Genomic DNA, 13080 nt, shown 5'->3' on the forward strand with positions numbered 1-13080 from the left:
TCCAAGAACTGCAGATGCAAAAAATTAGAAAAAACACTATTAAGTAGTACTACCCTCAACTAGGGACTTGAGGGTAACCATACACCTCTGGGACACTTTCAGTGACAGAGGCAGGAGATGAGGCAGGGGAGAGAATCATCCTGGTTCCTTAGGCCCAAGAAATATTTTAGAGCCAATAACAGAAAAGCAAGGGCTTAGCTGGAGCTTGCTTTCAACTTTCAATAATGTAATTTAAGCTGGTAAAAACATTTACTTGATAAGGTGACAACTTCTCCTCCCAATTGTGTGTAGACTATTCCAGAAATACCAAAGGGCCTATCAGAAAGGTTACAAGTGCATTCATTCCATTTCAACAATTAAGTAATTCAGAAGAATCAAGTCAAATTATTAGTTTGCAGAATGATACCAAGAACAATAATTATTGACATGGAAATAGATGCATTAAAAAGCATTAAGAAAATAATTAAAACCACATTTTTAAACAAACTGTTCACAGATAGACTGTACTATGAAAACCACCTGAAACCTCTAGTGTTCCTAAATAAAATTGAGGGTGAGCAAGAGATCTAAAGAAAGAGCAAAGTTTGCACCGAGACATGCAAACAACCTCAGAACAATGAGGTATGAGAAAAGAAACCTCCAAATAAAGCTATTGGATTTGCAACTAGTGTATTTTAAAACAATTTCACGAAGTCAGCCACCAAGATCAGCTGTCCCACAAATGTTTCTACATCATGTTAGGGGAGTTTAGAATTTAACCACAGTGAAATGTATTCTTTTGGACAGCAGAGAAACACATGAAGCAGTGTGACAACAGAAAGCAGCAAGCCACTTTACTCCTACCATCATCTCTATCCAGCTTATTGTGTAAAAAATTTAGAAGATAATTAATTAGCAACAACAATATGTTGCAAAAAATAACTGCATGTGTTGCATACAAACATAGTCTTGCTCACAAGTATGTTACAGGAAGAAAACAGAAATTACTATGAGATGTTCACCCTCTCTGTATCAGAATACCATGCTTACATCCAGAGAAGTGCATGAGCTGACCTTGATGCATCAGAAAACAACAGCTCTGGAAAGTAACTGTAAAAGTCACTCTACAAAATTAACCTACAGATTAAATTGGCTTAATATATACCAAAGAAAACTGTAATCCTTTTATATTCAATTTGTGAATGACCATATAAAAGCATATGTGTGTTTGTATGCATATCACTTAGGTTTCCAGAAAAAAAATAACACATTTATTCTGCTCAGACTAGCAAAAATGGCAAATCTTACCTTCTGAATGTTTTTACTACTACAGACATTACACAGAGTCTGAAATGCCTGAAATCCTGTCTGAAAACAGGAATTACAGAATACTGGCTTAAGTGAAAACAGTTGATCTTGCTGCACTAGGTTACTTGATTTTCCCTTCAATCTCCAGAAATCTAAATTATGCTTGTTATTTTTATCTAGCACTTGGAGCAAGACAATTATACTCGCTATACAATGCTTTTTATATGCATAAATAGCCTAATATATGTATGTGGGTCCTTTATTATTATGCCAATAACACTGCAAAGCATTACCATGCATCTCCCTTGACCTACAGATATTGAGATGCAATCTAGTCTGTCAGAGAAAGAGTTGCACAAAGTCAAATGCTTGAGAGAGCCAAGAAAACTTCCTACACACATTTCATGGAATACTATAACTAACTAGCAGTTCTTAATTTTCCTTTAGAGTATCTGGTCTTACTGCCAGGCTTCCCACAAGTGCTGATGCAAACTGATGTTTTGATTAATTTCATAGAATCATAAGAGTGGTTTGGGTTGGAAGGGACCTTAAAGATCATCTAGTTCCAACTCCCCTGCCATGGGCAGGGACACCTTCCACTAGACCAGGTTGCTCAAAGCCCCATCCAACCCGGCCTTGAACACTGCCAGGAATGGGGCATCCACAACCTCTCTGGCCAACATGTTCCAGTGTCTCACCACTCTCACAGTAAAGAATGTTTCCCCAATATCTAATCTAAATCTACCCTCTTTCAGTTTAAAACTGTTACCCCTCATCCTATCACTACACGCCCTGTTAAAGTGTCCTCCCCATCTTTCCTGTAGGCCCCCTTTAGGTACTGGAAGGCCACTATAAGATCTCCCCAGAGCCTCCTCTTCTCCAGGCCAAACAGCCCCAACTCTCTCAGCCTATCTTCATAGGAGAGGTGCTCCAGCCCCCCCATCATCTTTGTGGCCCTCCTCTGGACCCGCTCCAACAGGTCTGTGTCCTTCTTATGTTGGGGGGCCCCAGAGCTGAACGCAGTACCCAAAGTGGGGTCTCACGAGAGCAGAGTACATTTCGATGTTCCTTTGTCATTTCTGACAACTATTTAACAATCTAGTTTCTTGTGTTCTAGTTGACATTTTTACATCTATACTTTATATTTAATAGTTTAAATTCAACAAGAATAACTTTTTATTGATGCATACACATTGATATGTTGCTTCAATCAACTACTACTTTTTTCAAAAATGCCTCAAACTGAGCTTAGACTAGCTAGCCCACCATATTAGATAAACAGCTTGCTTTATGAAATGAGTAAATCAATACTTTTTTTCATATAAAATAAAGTATCTGCTTGCACATGTAATGAAAATTGTGTATTTGATGATTCTTTTCTAGCATTTCTACTGATGCCTAAGCCATAAACGTACTTGCAAAAGTATCTTTCAGCACACCTGGTGCTTAGTATCATTGAATATATTTAATTATATACTGTTGTTGGAATTATAACAAAAAATAACACCCAAAAAAGCTTACCAGTCCTGCTGCATACATGGGTACTATAACAGGCTGTTTCTTGTTGCCTGTAAAGAGCTGATAAAACAACAACAAAAAAATTTACTTAAGAGTTTCTGTGTCAGTGATGATATTTTTTCAATGTTATGTAACTTGTATAAGATTAGTATCAGAGAATAAATACTATGTTAAATATAACACAATGGTTAAAAACTAATGCAACTTTTCATATTAATAGGGCTTACAAAAAGTTAAGTTGTCAGATGGTCTGTCGTGAAAATCCATGTTCAGTGCAACTATGCAATTAAGAAACAAGCATTCACACAAAAGGACTTTCACCCGATCGTAAATTTAAAGCAGCTCCATTATTTAGAAAGCACTTTTTACTGACAGACTCACAATATTTCTTGTGTCGATTCCCAAGGAGCACAAAAGCTTTTTGTTGCTGTGGGAGCCACCCCACTGGTATCTCAGTCCATACGCATCATGGATGTCCTGCAGCTCTGTCCACACATCCATCAGTTCCCTATACAACCCATCATAAATCAAGTTATCAACAGGAGTAACAGCTTAGCAGCCTTGAATATTTATTCTAGTTTTTAACGCAAGTTACATTCCAGTTAAACTTATGCCCAAGCACAACACCTAGGGGAACTAAAACTGCACAGTGTTCTCAGAACAATTATAGTTCAGACTTCTTATTGGAAAATGATGTTCACAGCAGACAGGACAAGGCCTACTTAGACTTTGTCATCACATGAATAAATATAGCCATTTATATCAAGTGTAACTAATAAGACATATTCTTATTAACTCAGAGACATTACTTAAAAGATGATATGCTGCTGAGTATGGTGATATGCTATGTGAAATACTCCTGGCGAACATAGTCACTGAAAACAAACGTTCTGCTAGATAGCTAATTTTTACTTGATAGTTCCTTCAAAACGCTTGAAGCAAACAACTCATTTTAAATTACTGCTGTATGTTTTAACTTCCCAAAGAACACATGTTTCTACTTCATTTTAAGTTTGTTGCACTGTGGCTTCTTACCCAGTATTTGCTAATGTCTCCTCAGTTGTCATCTGCTTTTCACCTGCTTCCAACAAATGATTCAAGGAACTTATTTCTTCTTTAATTTCAAGAACAGGTATGGAAGGAAAACAGACTTCAAATATTCGTTCCAGACGACTTAGCAATGTTGTCTATATAAAAAAATATTTATGTCAAATTTTGTTAACTGTTTTAAAGAAGGAGTCCAAAAGTACAAAAATAAGTTAAGATAGAAAACAGTATGTCGCTAATACAAAGTTTCACTTACAACAAAATATTTAAGTGTCAGAGTATCACAAGACTTTTTAAGCACCAAATACAGGCTGCTAGCTACTGAGAAACAGTAAGGATCTTGCCCTCTGCAAAGTGAGTTCTTAGAGAATAGTACACAACAGTTCTTACCAGAGTCACTCTTTGTTATAAATTAGCAGAAAATATGTGCAACAAGTATTATGCTACATTTACTTAAGATGTGTTAAAGTCTCCAATTTTACACATGCTAAGGGCTTCACATGTTTTTTTCAGCTAGCTTGGTATTAATAAATATCATTTCACTTAATGATGATGCACTTCAATCCAAACTCGAGACTTAACTTTGATTCAGAAGACAGCTTCACTTCTTGTAAGATGTATGCAGTTAAAGGTCTCACAACACTTAGCCTGATGTGCAACATGCTCGTAGTGTGGTAACAACTTCAAAAATGGTAAGGAAAAACTATTTATAGTCCAAAGACTGCATGCACACTTCCTAAAAAATTGTTAGTATCAGTGACTCAGATGTAGAAAAACTATAATCCCCAGCTTCATTTGCTATGGTTCACGTGACAGGTATAATGCAGAAGAGCCAAGACTAAGGCATTTAAACCTATCGTTTGTCAAAAAGTATTTGTAAGATTTGTTTGGTACTTCTCCAGACCAAAAAGCTAACAAAGAAAAAGAAGAATTACTTAATGCCTTAATTTCTTGCCCCCAAACCTATTTGTGTGTTTTTACACATTAGAGATTGTTTAATTTAAATAGAAAAATTACATTCCTTCAAGAAATTTCCGTTTCCTCCCATTCATGATTCAGATAGTTGATGCTGAATGCTGTGATCCTGTGAGGGTTAAAAGCCAACCTGGGGAATGTTGCTATCCTAACCAAATAACTTAAAAATAACAACAAAAAATCCCCACTAAGTTTTATTTTAGCTGAATAAGGTGCCAGCTAGATAGCAGCATGGTTTGCATTACTATAACTTTATCTACATTACTCTTTTCTGACCTTCTTTCTGCTGCCTGACATTGTAAACTCACACCAAGAGTATGTAAATATAAATAGTCAGAAGTTTTGCAGGAGGGCTACAGATCTATATCCCACAGTTTTGAGAGACTAGGCAGGATTTCCTGCTTGTCACAGAGTTGAAACCATGTCTTGATGTCACTATCACTTCAGTCTCCCTTGGGAGAAAGGAAACTTTAGCATCTTAGGAAGGCCAACAGGATTCTTAAGTTTCATAGTACAGCAAATGTCTCCTGCTTTTCTCTCCACCCGTGCCACCATCACTGCTGTTGGGCAGGATAAAGTCCCAACAATATAAAGAGCGCATGTTGGTACTAATGGTTTCCAGGCATTTTAGTTCCATAGCATGCACGGGAGAATGTTCCGATTCTTGCCACTTGGGCCTTGGCAGCTGGATTTAATATTAAAACCAAAAAAACCTCACCAACCCTCAAAACAACCTCCTGCCCCCACAAAAACACAAAAAAAAAATCCCACCCCTCCTTTTTTTTTTTTTTTACAAGTTTAGCATGCTTTCCTCTTTTTAAGTTCTTCCCTTACATTTCTATCTCTTCTATTTCCATATAGCCATAGAATTTCAACTTTATTATAGCTCTATGAACTGTCTCAGACATCAGATGTACCACTGCCATAGAATATATTTTCTCCCCAGTTCAACCCATTAAAAACAGGTAACTGACAATCTTTTAACAATAATTATATGCACACAAAAAAAGAAATTAAAGCCTTTTTTCAATGCACTTGTTAACAGCAGCACTCAAATCTCTTCTTGCTAGGGGAAAGAGACGCAAGCCTGGCACAAAAGGAGCACTTCTGTCTTTCTAGTTTGGAGTCCCTCAACAGCCACCTTTCTGATGCTCTGCTGTACTGCCCACAGGGCAGCATCCAGCTTTTCTACTGGGGAAATGGAAAAGAAACTGAGTAGGCGAAAATCCCTCGAGCATCCCACAGTGTGTGCTAGTATAGCTATGCCAGCAGAGCCCTCCTGTGGAGATGCAGCATATTCCAGCAGCAATGCTGAATTTACAAACATAAAACTCAGACAGAAGTTTTGTGTTGCAATCAAAATGATTCAAGGTTCAGAGAAGCAAGGCTGGTAGGTGGATGTTACGTATTTTAATTAGACCAACTGATACAGTTGGGACAAACCTTTAGAAACCAGAGTATCTGCTTCATAATTATAACAGGTATCTACAACATTTCTCATTTGAATTTTTATCTGCAAATTTGCCTCGTCTCTTGTCTCAATTAAGCAAACCACTGACCGTGTACATCAGCAAACATAGTACAGGAAACATTACAGAGGCAAACACCACATTATCAGAATATCTTGATTATGTACTGGAGTCAGGATGACAAATTTGGAACTGGGAATCAAGTCTGTTCACTCTATGCTCCCTATTCAGCTGCTAGCAGCAAAAAGCAGGAAAACAAAATTGCTTAGAACATCAGCTCTTCAGTTTTGCTACCTGTGAAAGAAATGCCTGACAGGAACATCCATCAGGTTCAGTTATTTGCAAAGCATAACGTCAAAGTGCCATATTACTATACTATCAAAGAATCTGAATTAGACAGCATACCTGACTCACACTTTTTTTTCCCCTCTTAATTACCTTACTGGTATGCTTTGACCATAATGAGTCATGTTCTACAGTATATAATTTTCATTTTAATCATCTTTTCATGCCCAATCATTTTGGCCATACAGTAAGGTATAATACTTGTAACATTGTTTCATGTTTGTTGACCTGAACTAAGACACTAATTTACATTTTTAGTAAGCAAAACTAAACACTATTCCAGAATTATAGCCTAACACTTCGGCATACAAAAGCATGCTCACTGAAGTTTTAAAACTTAACTTCACCTACAATATATCACTTGCTCTTATCTTACATGAACAGGTGAGGCTTACTTCATTTCTGTAATATTGCAGAAATACGTATCCCCAGTGAAAACAGAGGCAGGTGAAAGGCATTGTATCATGAAAACAGCAAGGCATCAGGTTTCTTGAAAAACATCAACATCTGAGAACATGCTAGCATCTAAGAACATGCTTCCTAAGGTAATGAAAGAATTAAGAGAGAGTCCCTAAGAACCAAGAACCATGCTGCATTTCAGTCAGCACCCAATTTCAAATTTGAGCTTAAGAATTGTGCCAAAATTTCAGGAACAGTTTAATTATAGCATTCTTTACACTTCCTTTCATCTTTTCTAAATTTCCAGAAATGCTTAGCCCTTATTTATATACGATAGAGAAGAATGGTTTCCATAGCATGGAAGCTGGAAGCTGAAGAGTGGAGTGGCACTTTGTCCCTCCTTCCTTCCCATTGGAGGGGACAGTCCAATTGCTCAACACAATCCCTCATATTCCCCACTCTCACTTACAGCCCACAGCATCTCTGCTCTGGCAGCCTTTGGAGGTGCTTTAAGAAAGGAGAGAGTTGGAAGCAGAGCATGCCTTCAGCCCTCCTTTTCTTGCTGCCAGGAAAAGAGGCTATGGAGGAAGCAACACAAGCTCTGGGCTGTTTTTGCATCTATCGAACACAAAAGTAGAAGACCCAAGAATAAATAAAACCAGTGTAATAGTTAAATTATTAACAATATTTAGATATTCAAGTCTTATCTGACAGAAAAACATAAGAAAGGAGACAGAAACTGGCATATGAAGGATCCAAGATGATAAATATGTAATTTAGGAAAGGAATAGAGTCCATATGGACATGACTGGCTTCTAGTTAGAATTCAGAAGCCAAGTGAAGGCTCTCAAAAAACAGCAGAAGAAAACTCAGGGGCCAGAAGCCAGGAAAAGAAACTCACTAACCAGAGAGATTTATTTATTTATTTATTTATTTTAAATCATGAATGCATTGCTCTGGAGAGTGCCTAACACAGGTATTTATGGCCATTTTAACAAAATAAAGCAGAGGTTAAATGAGAAACTCCCTTTGCTGGGTTTTCTAACAACCAAACCATATTTTCCAGCAACACATTTGCCTGTGAGGAGCTAAGTTGCCATATACTCCTGTAACTTCACCATATGGGGGGGAGGGGGGGCTGGGTAGTGGTTTTTTTTGTTGTTGTTTCTTTGGGGGTTGTTTCTTTTTTAGGTTTTGAGGATTATTTTTTTTTTTTAATGAGCTAAACTACATGACCATACTGTTAACCCAGGGCAGCTGAAAAACTGATTTCAATGGATGCAACTCACCATAGAGAACACACCCATCAACTTCAGTGGGTCTCAAAATCATTTGGACTCAAGCATTAAACAAAGCTGAACAGTTAACTAAACACACATAAGCAAACAAACAAATCACTAAGTTCCTAGTTAAATGGGGGCAGTTTTTTCTTTGGAAAAGTTTATGGACTGCTTAAACTAAAAATCAGTTTCCCTTCCACATAGCAACAATTTAGTTCCTCTCTGACGTGCAGGCTCTGCTGAGCAAAGACAAGACCTTCTCAAAAGCAATGGGAGAACAGCTGCAGGCAGAAAAACTCCCAAGTTAAAAAAAAAGAGATGCAAAGCTTACAAAGAACCCTAGTTTAACTTCTCATGGTTCAAATGTGATGGCTTTCCTCCACTCCCCCCTGAAAAGCAGATAAATTTAAGATAGTGCCATAAATTTCTTAGAGATAAGAAATTGAATTGTTTCATTTTTATTACTACAGGTAATTTATAATGGAAACACTGGTCCTAAACTGAGATTTACAAACCACGAAGAGGATGCTACAAGAGCTAAAAACCCTCAACAACACAAAATGAAGAGTAAGATTTTTTTGCAATAATTTAAAGAATTAAAGAAGGCAATGATAGTCCTAGATATCCCAAAAACATTTTTAAACAGTAACTATAAGGGTCTTGAGCTCAGCTACAAAGCAAATCTGAAAATTTAGAGGCTTAAGAAGAACAAGACTTCTCTGCATTTTTTACTGCTTGATACAAGAGAGTTATAAACAGCAGGGAAGTTCAGTGTAGAAATGTGAATCTGTCTCCCTCCTTCTTGCTGGAAGGCTTGCACATTTTTTCTCCCTCAGTTGGAAGAATGTATCAAATCTTGCATCTTCCATGCAGGCAAAGTGAAGTTCAACAGTTATTTATCTAGATTACATAAAACCTCCTTCTCATTTCAGTTGGTCATGTTGTTATTATCTAGTGGTGGTGTACTAACTTTTCAGTCAGGCTCTGAGAGGAAGTATAGTAGACAAAACTTGTGTACAAAATGGAAAATAATTTTGTTCTGTGATACATAAACAGAAATGCTAAAACAGCCCTCTCCCAAACTATTTTCTTTTGTAAGATACCCTTAGGCAGTGTGTTCTGAAATACAGCAATTATGGGCTGCTATTAATGGTCTGGTTTTTACTGTTATTCAGCCGCACACACTTAAGAACTATGCTATGGACTTAAAACCCAAACCTTTCCAGACAGACATATTTACACTGCAAGTTGTTACCAGACTGTCTGAACTTAATTTAGCCAACATGGTCTTAATCTTAGTGAACTGGGAGGCTGAAGTCTTTATGGTCATAATTACTTTTTCCAAGAGCATGACTTCATTCATTGCCCAAGACAAAGTACTCCGTAAGTGAGAGTGATCCAGGGTTTTCACTGTCTTGATGCATACTTGTGGCTTAGTTACTGTGCATCACCCACACTGTCTGATTAATCTGAAGAGGTAGAGCCTCTAATAAGATGAGGATCTTAAAACCCACTTGGAGGACTGTTCAGGTTTCCCTTCCTCCCTTTCAGTATTTGTTAACTCTCAGCTAAATCAGGTAAGAGTTTTGGCCTTCCAACTAAGCCACTATTCATCTCCTCCTGCTCTAGAGATGCCCGTACACCTTGAACACAGCTAGGCACTGCTGTATTACCCACCCATATGATTACCATAGGTAATAACTGCTCTTGTGCTTTGCTGCCTATGTGCTATACATATTCTTAATGCACAATACAGCAGAGTAACCCCCTCAGCTAACTAATATTCAACACTATCTTATTGAAAAAGCTGTGCTACAAGCCTTATATTCCTTATAAGCATAACTTAGTAGCGTGCTACGTGATCAAATAAAGGGGATTAATGCATATTGTACAGTACAGGTTCGCTCAAAACTTGTTAGATCAACCAGTTCACTCACCACTACATCTTAATTCAGTTTTAATGAACACAAAGGCACATCCGTATCTACTACAAATCTGCAGCTATACTGAAACCAGCTATTACATATTTTTTCAGCTGAAGACAGACATTAAATGACTAAGGTATTTGGTAGTATTAATATGGGTTCAAATAATAGTTTGTGTATCTGTGTCCATCAGCCTTTGAAACTGGTACCTTTTCTAAGGGGTTACAAATTCCTTCAGCAGTTTTAAGTCAATACCATATACTGTGTCTTTTTGCTTCTCCCCTCCATGCAGCACTACTGAATAGAAAAGGTCAGCATGTTACAAATCCTACATTGCAGATTGCATGCAGGATTCGGAGAGCCTAAGACCAAAGGCAAAGGAGAAAAGACATAATGATCTTTTTGCCACATGTCACTATAGAAGGTCATTTTTGTGACCTGTTTCCTCTTATTCTCTTCTTTTACATCCTACTTTTCATAAGAAAAACTGGATTAATTAGATAAATTCAAGCAAAGCCTAACTTCTAATTAAACCTTACACCAAATCCACAATCTTTATAACAATTTGCCTGACATACACTTTACAGTCAAGACCACATTCAGAAAGCACAAAATTTTGCTGCTACCTCCACAACCAGAATACACAAACCAAGGAAACAGAAACAAAAAATACACAGAGACCATTGGCAAGGGAACTTGAGCTACTGCTAAATAACTTTCATTTCATGCTGCATTCTGGATGGATGAAAATTGCTGTATACATCATTTCCACATTTAAACAGTAATGCTGCTGGCTAAGCATACAAAAGCAGAAAACTGAAAAGCAAAGAATTACGTTAGGGTCATTCTATTTACACACCATTCAAAATTATTTCACTACCACATTACAGTGACTCTCCTAGCCTCAACACCAAAGATCAAGTGTATATAGTATCTTGTTAATGATCCCAGTTCACTTTTATCCTAAGCTGAGGTCTCAATTTTCACATCTCTCTCAAGTGTCTAACACATGCAGTATTTCTCTCTTGCACAGCCTGCTCCCTTTAAGTTGTTACAGCAAGTGCTTTTTAGATCTGCCAGCAATACGTTGATGCAAGTGATCTACTCCTCCATATCCTTCTTTGGTCAGAGTAATAAATAGCTTTGTTTGCTTACCTCTCCCTAGCTTTATTTTGCACACAAGTGTTCCTGCTTTTGAATCAAACAGCTCCAGAACTCAACTTTAATGCATGGGAAACAGAAGATCAGCAAATACTTTAAAACTTGTGGTTTGGCCTCAGTGACATCCTCTTAAACGAAAGTAAAGAAGCCGATCAAAATCTGAGCTTAATTTTGCTAAGATTCTGCACTCAAAGTACTGGGACTGTCTGCTGGCTCATGTTGACTCAACTAATCTCAATGTTTCTAATTGCAACTTACTAAACTGTGGCTCAATTGATTAAAAACGAATTACTACACAAGATTAAAAGAAAGCGCTTTTTTTATATATATGAAAAGGTTTCAGTAAATCCTCCCAAAACTTACAGCACTTACAGAATACAAAGTAAATTTTGAAAATGTGTAACTATTTTTAAAGAGTTAACTGAAAAAAAGATTTAGCAACCAACTGTCCTTGCAAGGCTAAGGAAACTATTGCAACAGAGAAAACATATCCAGCTCAACTTCCTCTACAGCTTATTTGTGTAAAACATTCTCTGAGTTGTACTTCCTCACTGGCAGGGGAGGCAGAACATCACTTTATATCCAGTCACAAGTGGCTGTAGTATAAAGAGAAGGAATGAAAATATATCTAAGTCTTAAAACTTGCTTTACAATCTAACCAAACTGCTGTATGACTTCATGACAGATCACCAAAGAAATTCCATTGTAACTTGGCTTTTATCTTTTGTTAAGGCAGACTTGGGGAGGAAAAAAAAAAAATCATTACAGAACCACTGAAGGTTCTGGTTTTATACAGGTCTACATTCAGAAATGTTTTCTATTGAAACTCCATCATAAAGTTATGGAAAATTGTAAGTAAAAATAAATGTTTGAAACCTTCAGACTATCCCTTAGTAGCATGATTAACTAGAGAAATGGATGATTTACTAGAATCATCTCCCCACCCCATTTCTTTGTCAGATTCTGGACAGTCTTTCGAATGGCAACAGGAACACTTTAGATTAATTGCACTAATGACCTTAGTACTCTCCAGTTTTGTGGGTGAATGACCTACAGAATAGATAACAATAGATTTGTGCTTTCATCTTGAGAAATAGACCCACGCATTCAGGTGATGACGAGGTGAATGACCAACAGAATAGATAACAATAGATTTGTGCTTTCATCTTCAGAAATAGACCCACGCATTCAGGTGATGACGAGGTGAATGACCAACAGAATAGATAACAATAGATTTGTGCTTTCATCTTCAGAAATGGACCCACACATTCAGGTGATGACGAGCAAGGTTTTGCATAGGCACAAAAATCCACCTGCAGATTCATTTGTGAGCCTTTTTTTTGGCTTGTGAAGCCACTCTGAAATTTGGTGTGTTAGTCCTTGCACAAAATGGCAAGAAGGAAGTGTCAGGAGCTGAGGCTCACACCTTTTAACATGACAAGAAATCAGCGTTAAGCCCCTAAAGCTCCATTCCATTTGCTGCAAAGCTCCAGCTGGCATGACCTTCTGAAAAGCCATTTCACCTGTCACCGGCAGGAAACAGAAAGAGGCAGGGCTGTCACCAAACCTGCACAAGGTCGTGGTAGAAAGGACTTGCCTCATTTCTTTTTATTGCCAGAGAAGATCCAAACCTTTCAGACACATATTACCACTAACACCCTTTATTGCTGGTGT

At 37.5% G+C, this 13080-nt stretch overlaps 1 protein-coding gene across 4 annotated transcripts in view; it reads right to left on the reverse strand.

The window, feature by feature from the left end:
- Positions 1-13080, reverse strand: part of AFTPH (aftiphilin) — a 47563-nt gene that overhangs the window by 19679 nt on the left and 14804 nt on the right. For all 4 annotated transcript variants that reach the window (XR_007506148.1, XR_007506149.1, XM_049801536.1 and 1 more), the window contains exons 3-5: positions 3841-3992; positions 3187-3313; positions 2809-2865 (exon numbers count right to left, since the gene is read on the reverse strand). Coding sequence is in view for 2 of the 4 variants with exons in the window: in XM_049801536.1 (XP_049657493.1) it covers positions 2809-2865; positions 3187-3313; positions 3841-3992 (336 nt within the window). In the remaining 2 variants the exon portion in view is untranslated. The remainder of the gene's footprint in view (positions 1-2808; positions 2866-3186; positions 3314-3840; positions 3993-13080) is intronic.

This window comes from Accipiter gentilis, chromosome 5 (genome assembly GCF_929443795.1).
Source record: "Accipiter gentilis chromosome 5, bAccGen1.1, whole genome shotgun sequence".
NCBI lineage: Eukaryota > Metazoa > Chordata > Aves > Accipitriformes > Accipitridae > Astur > Astur gentilis.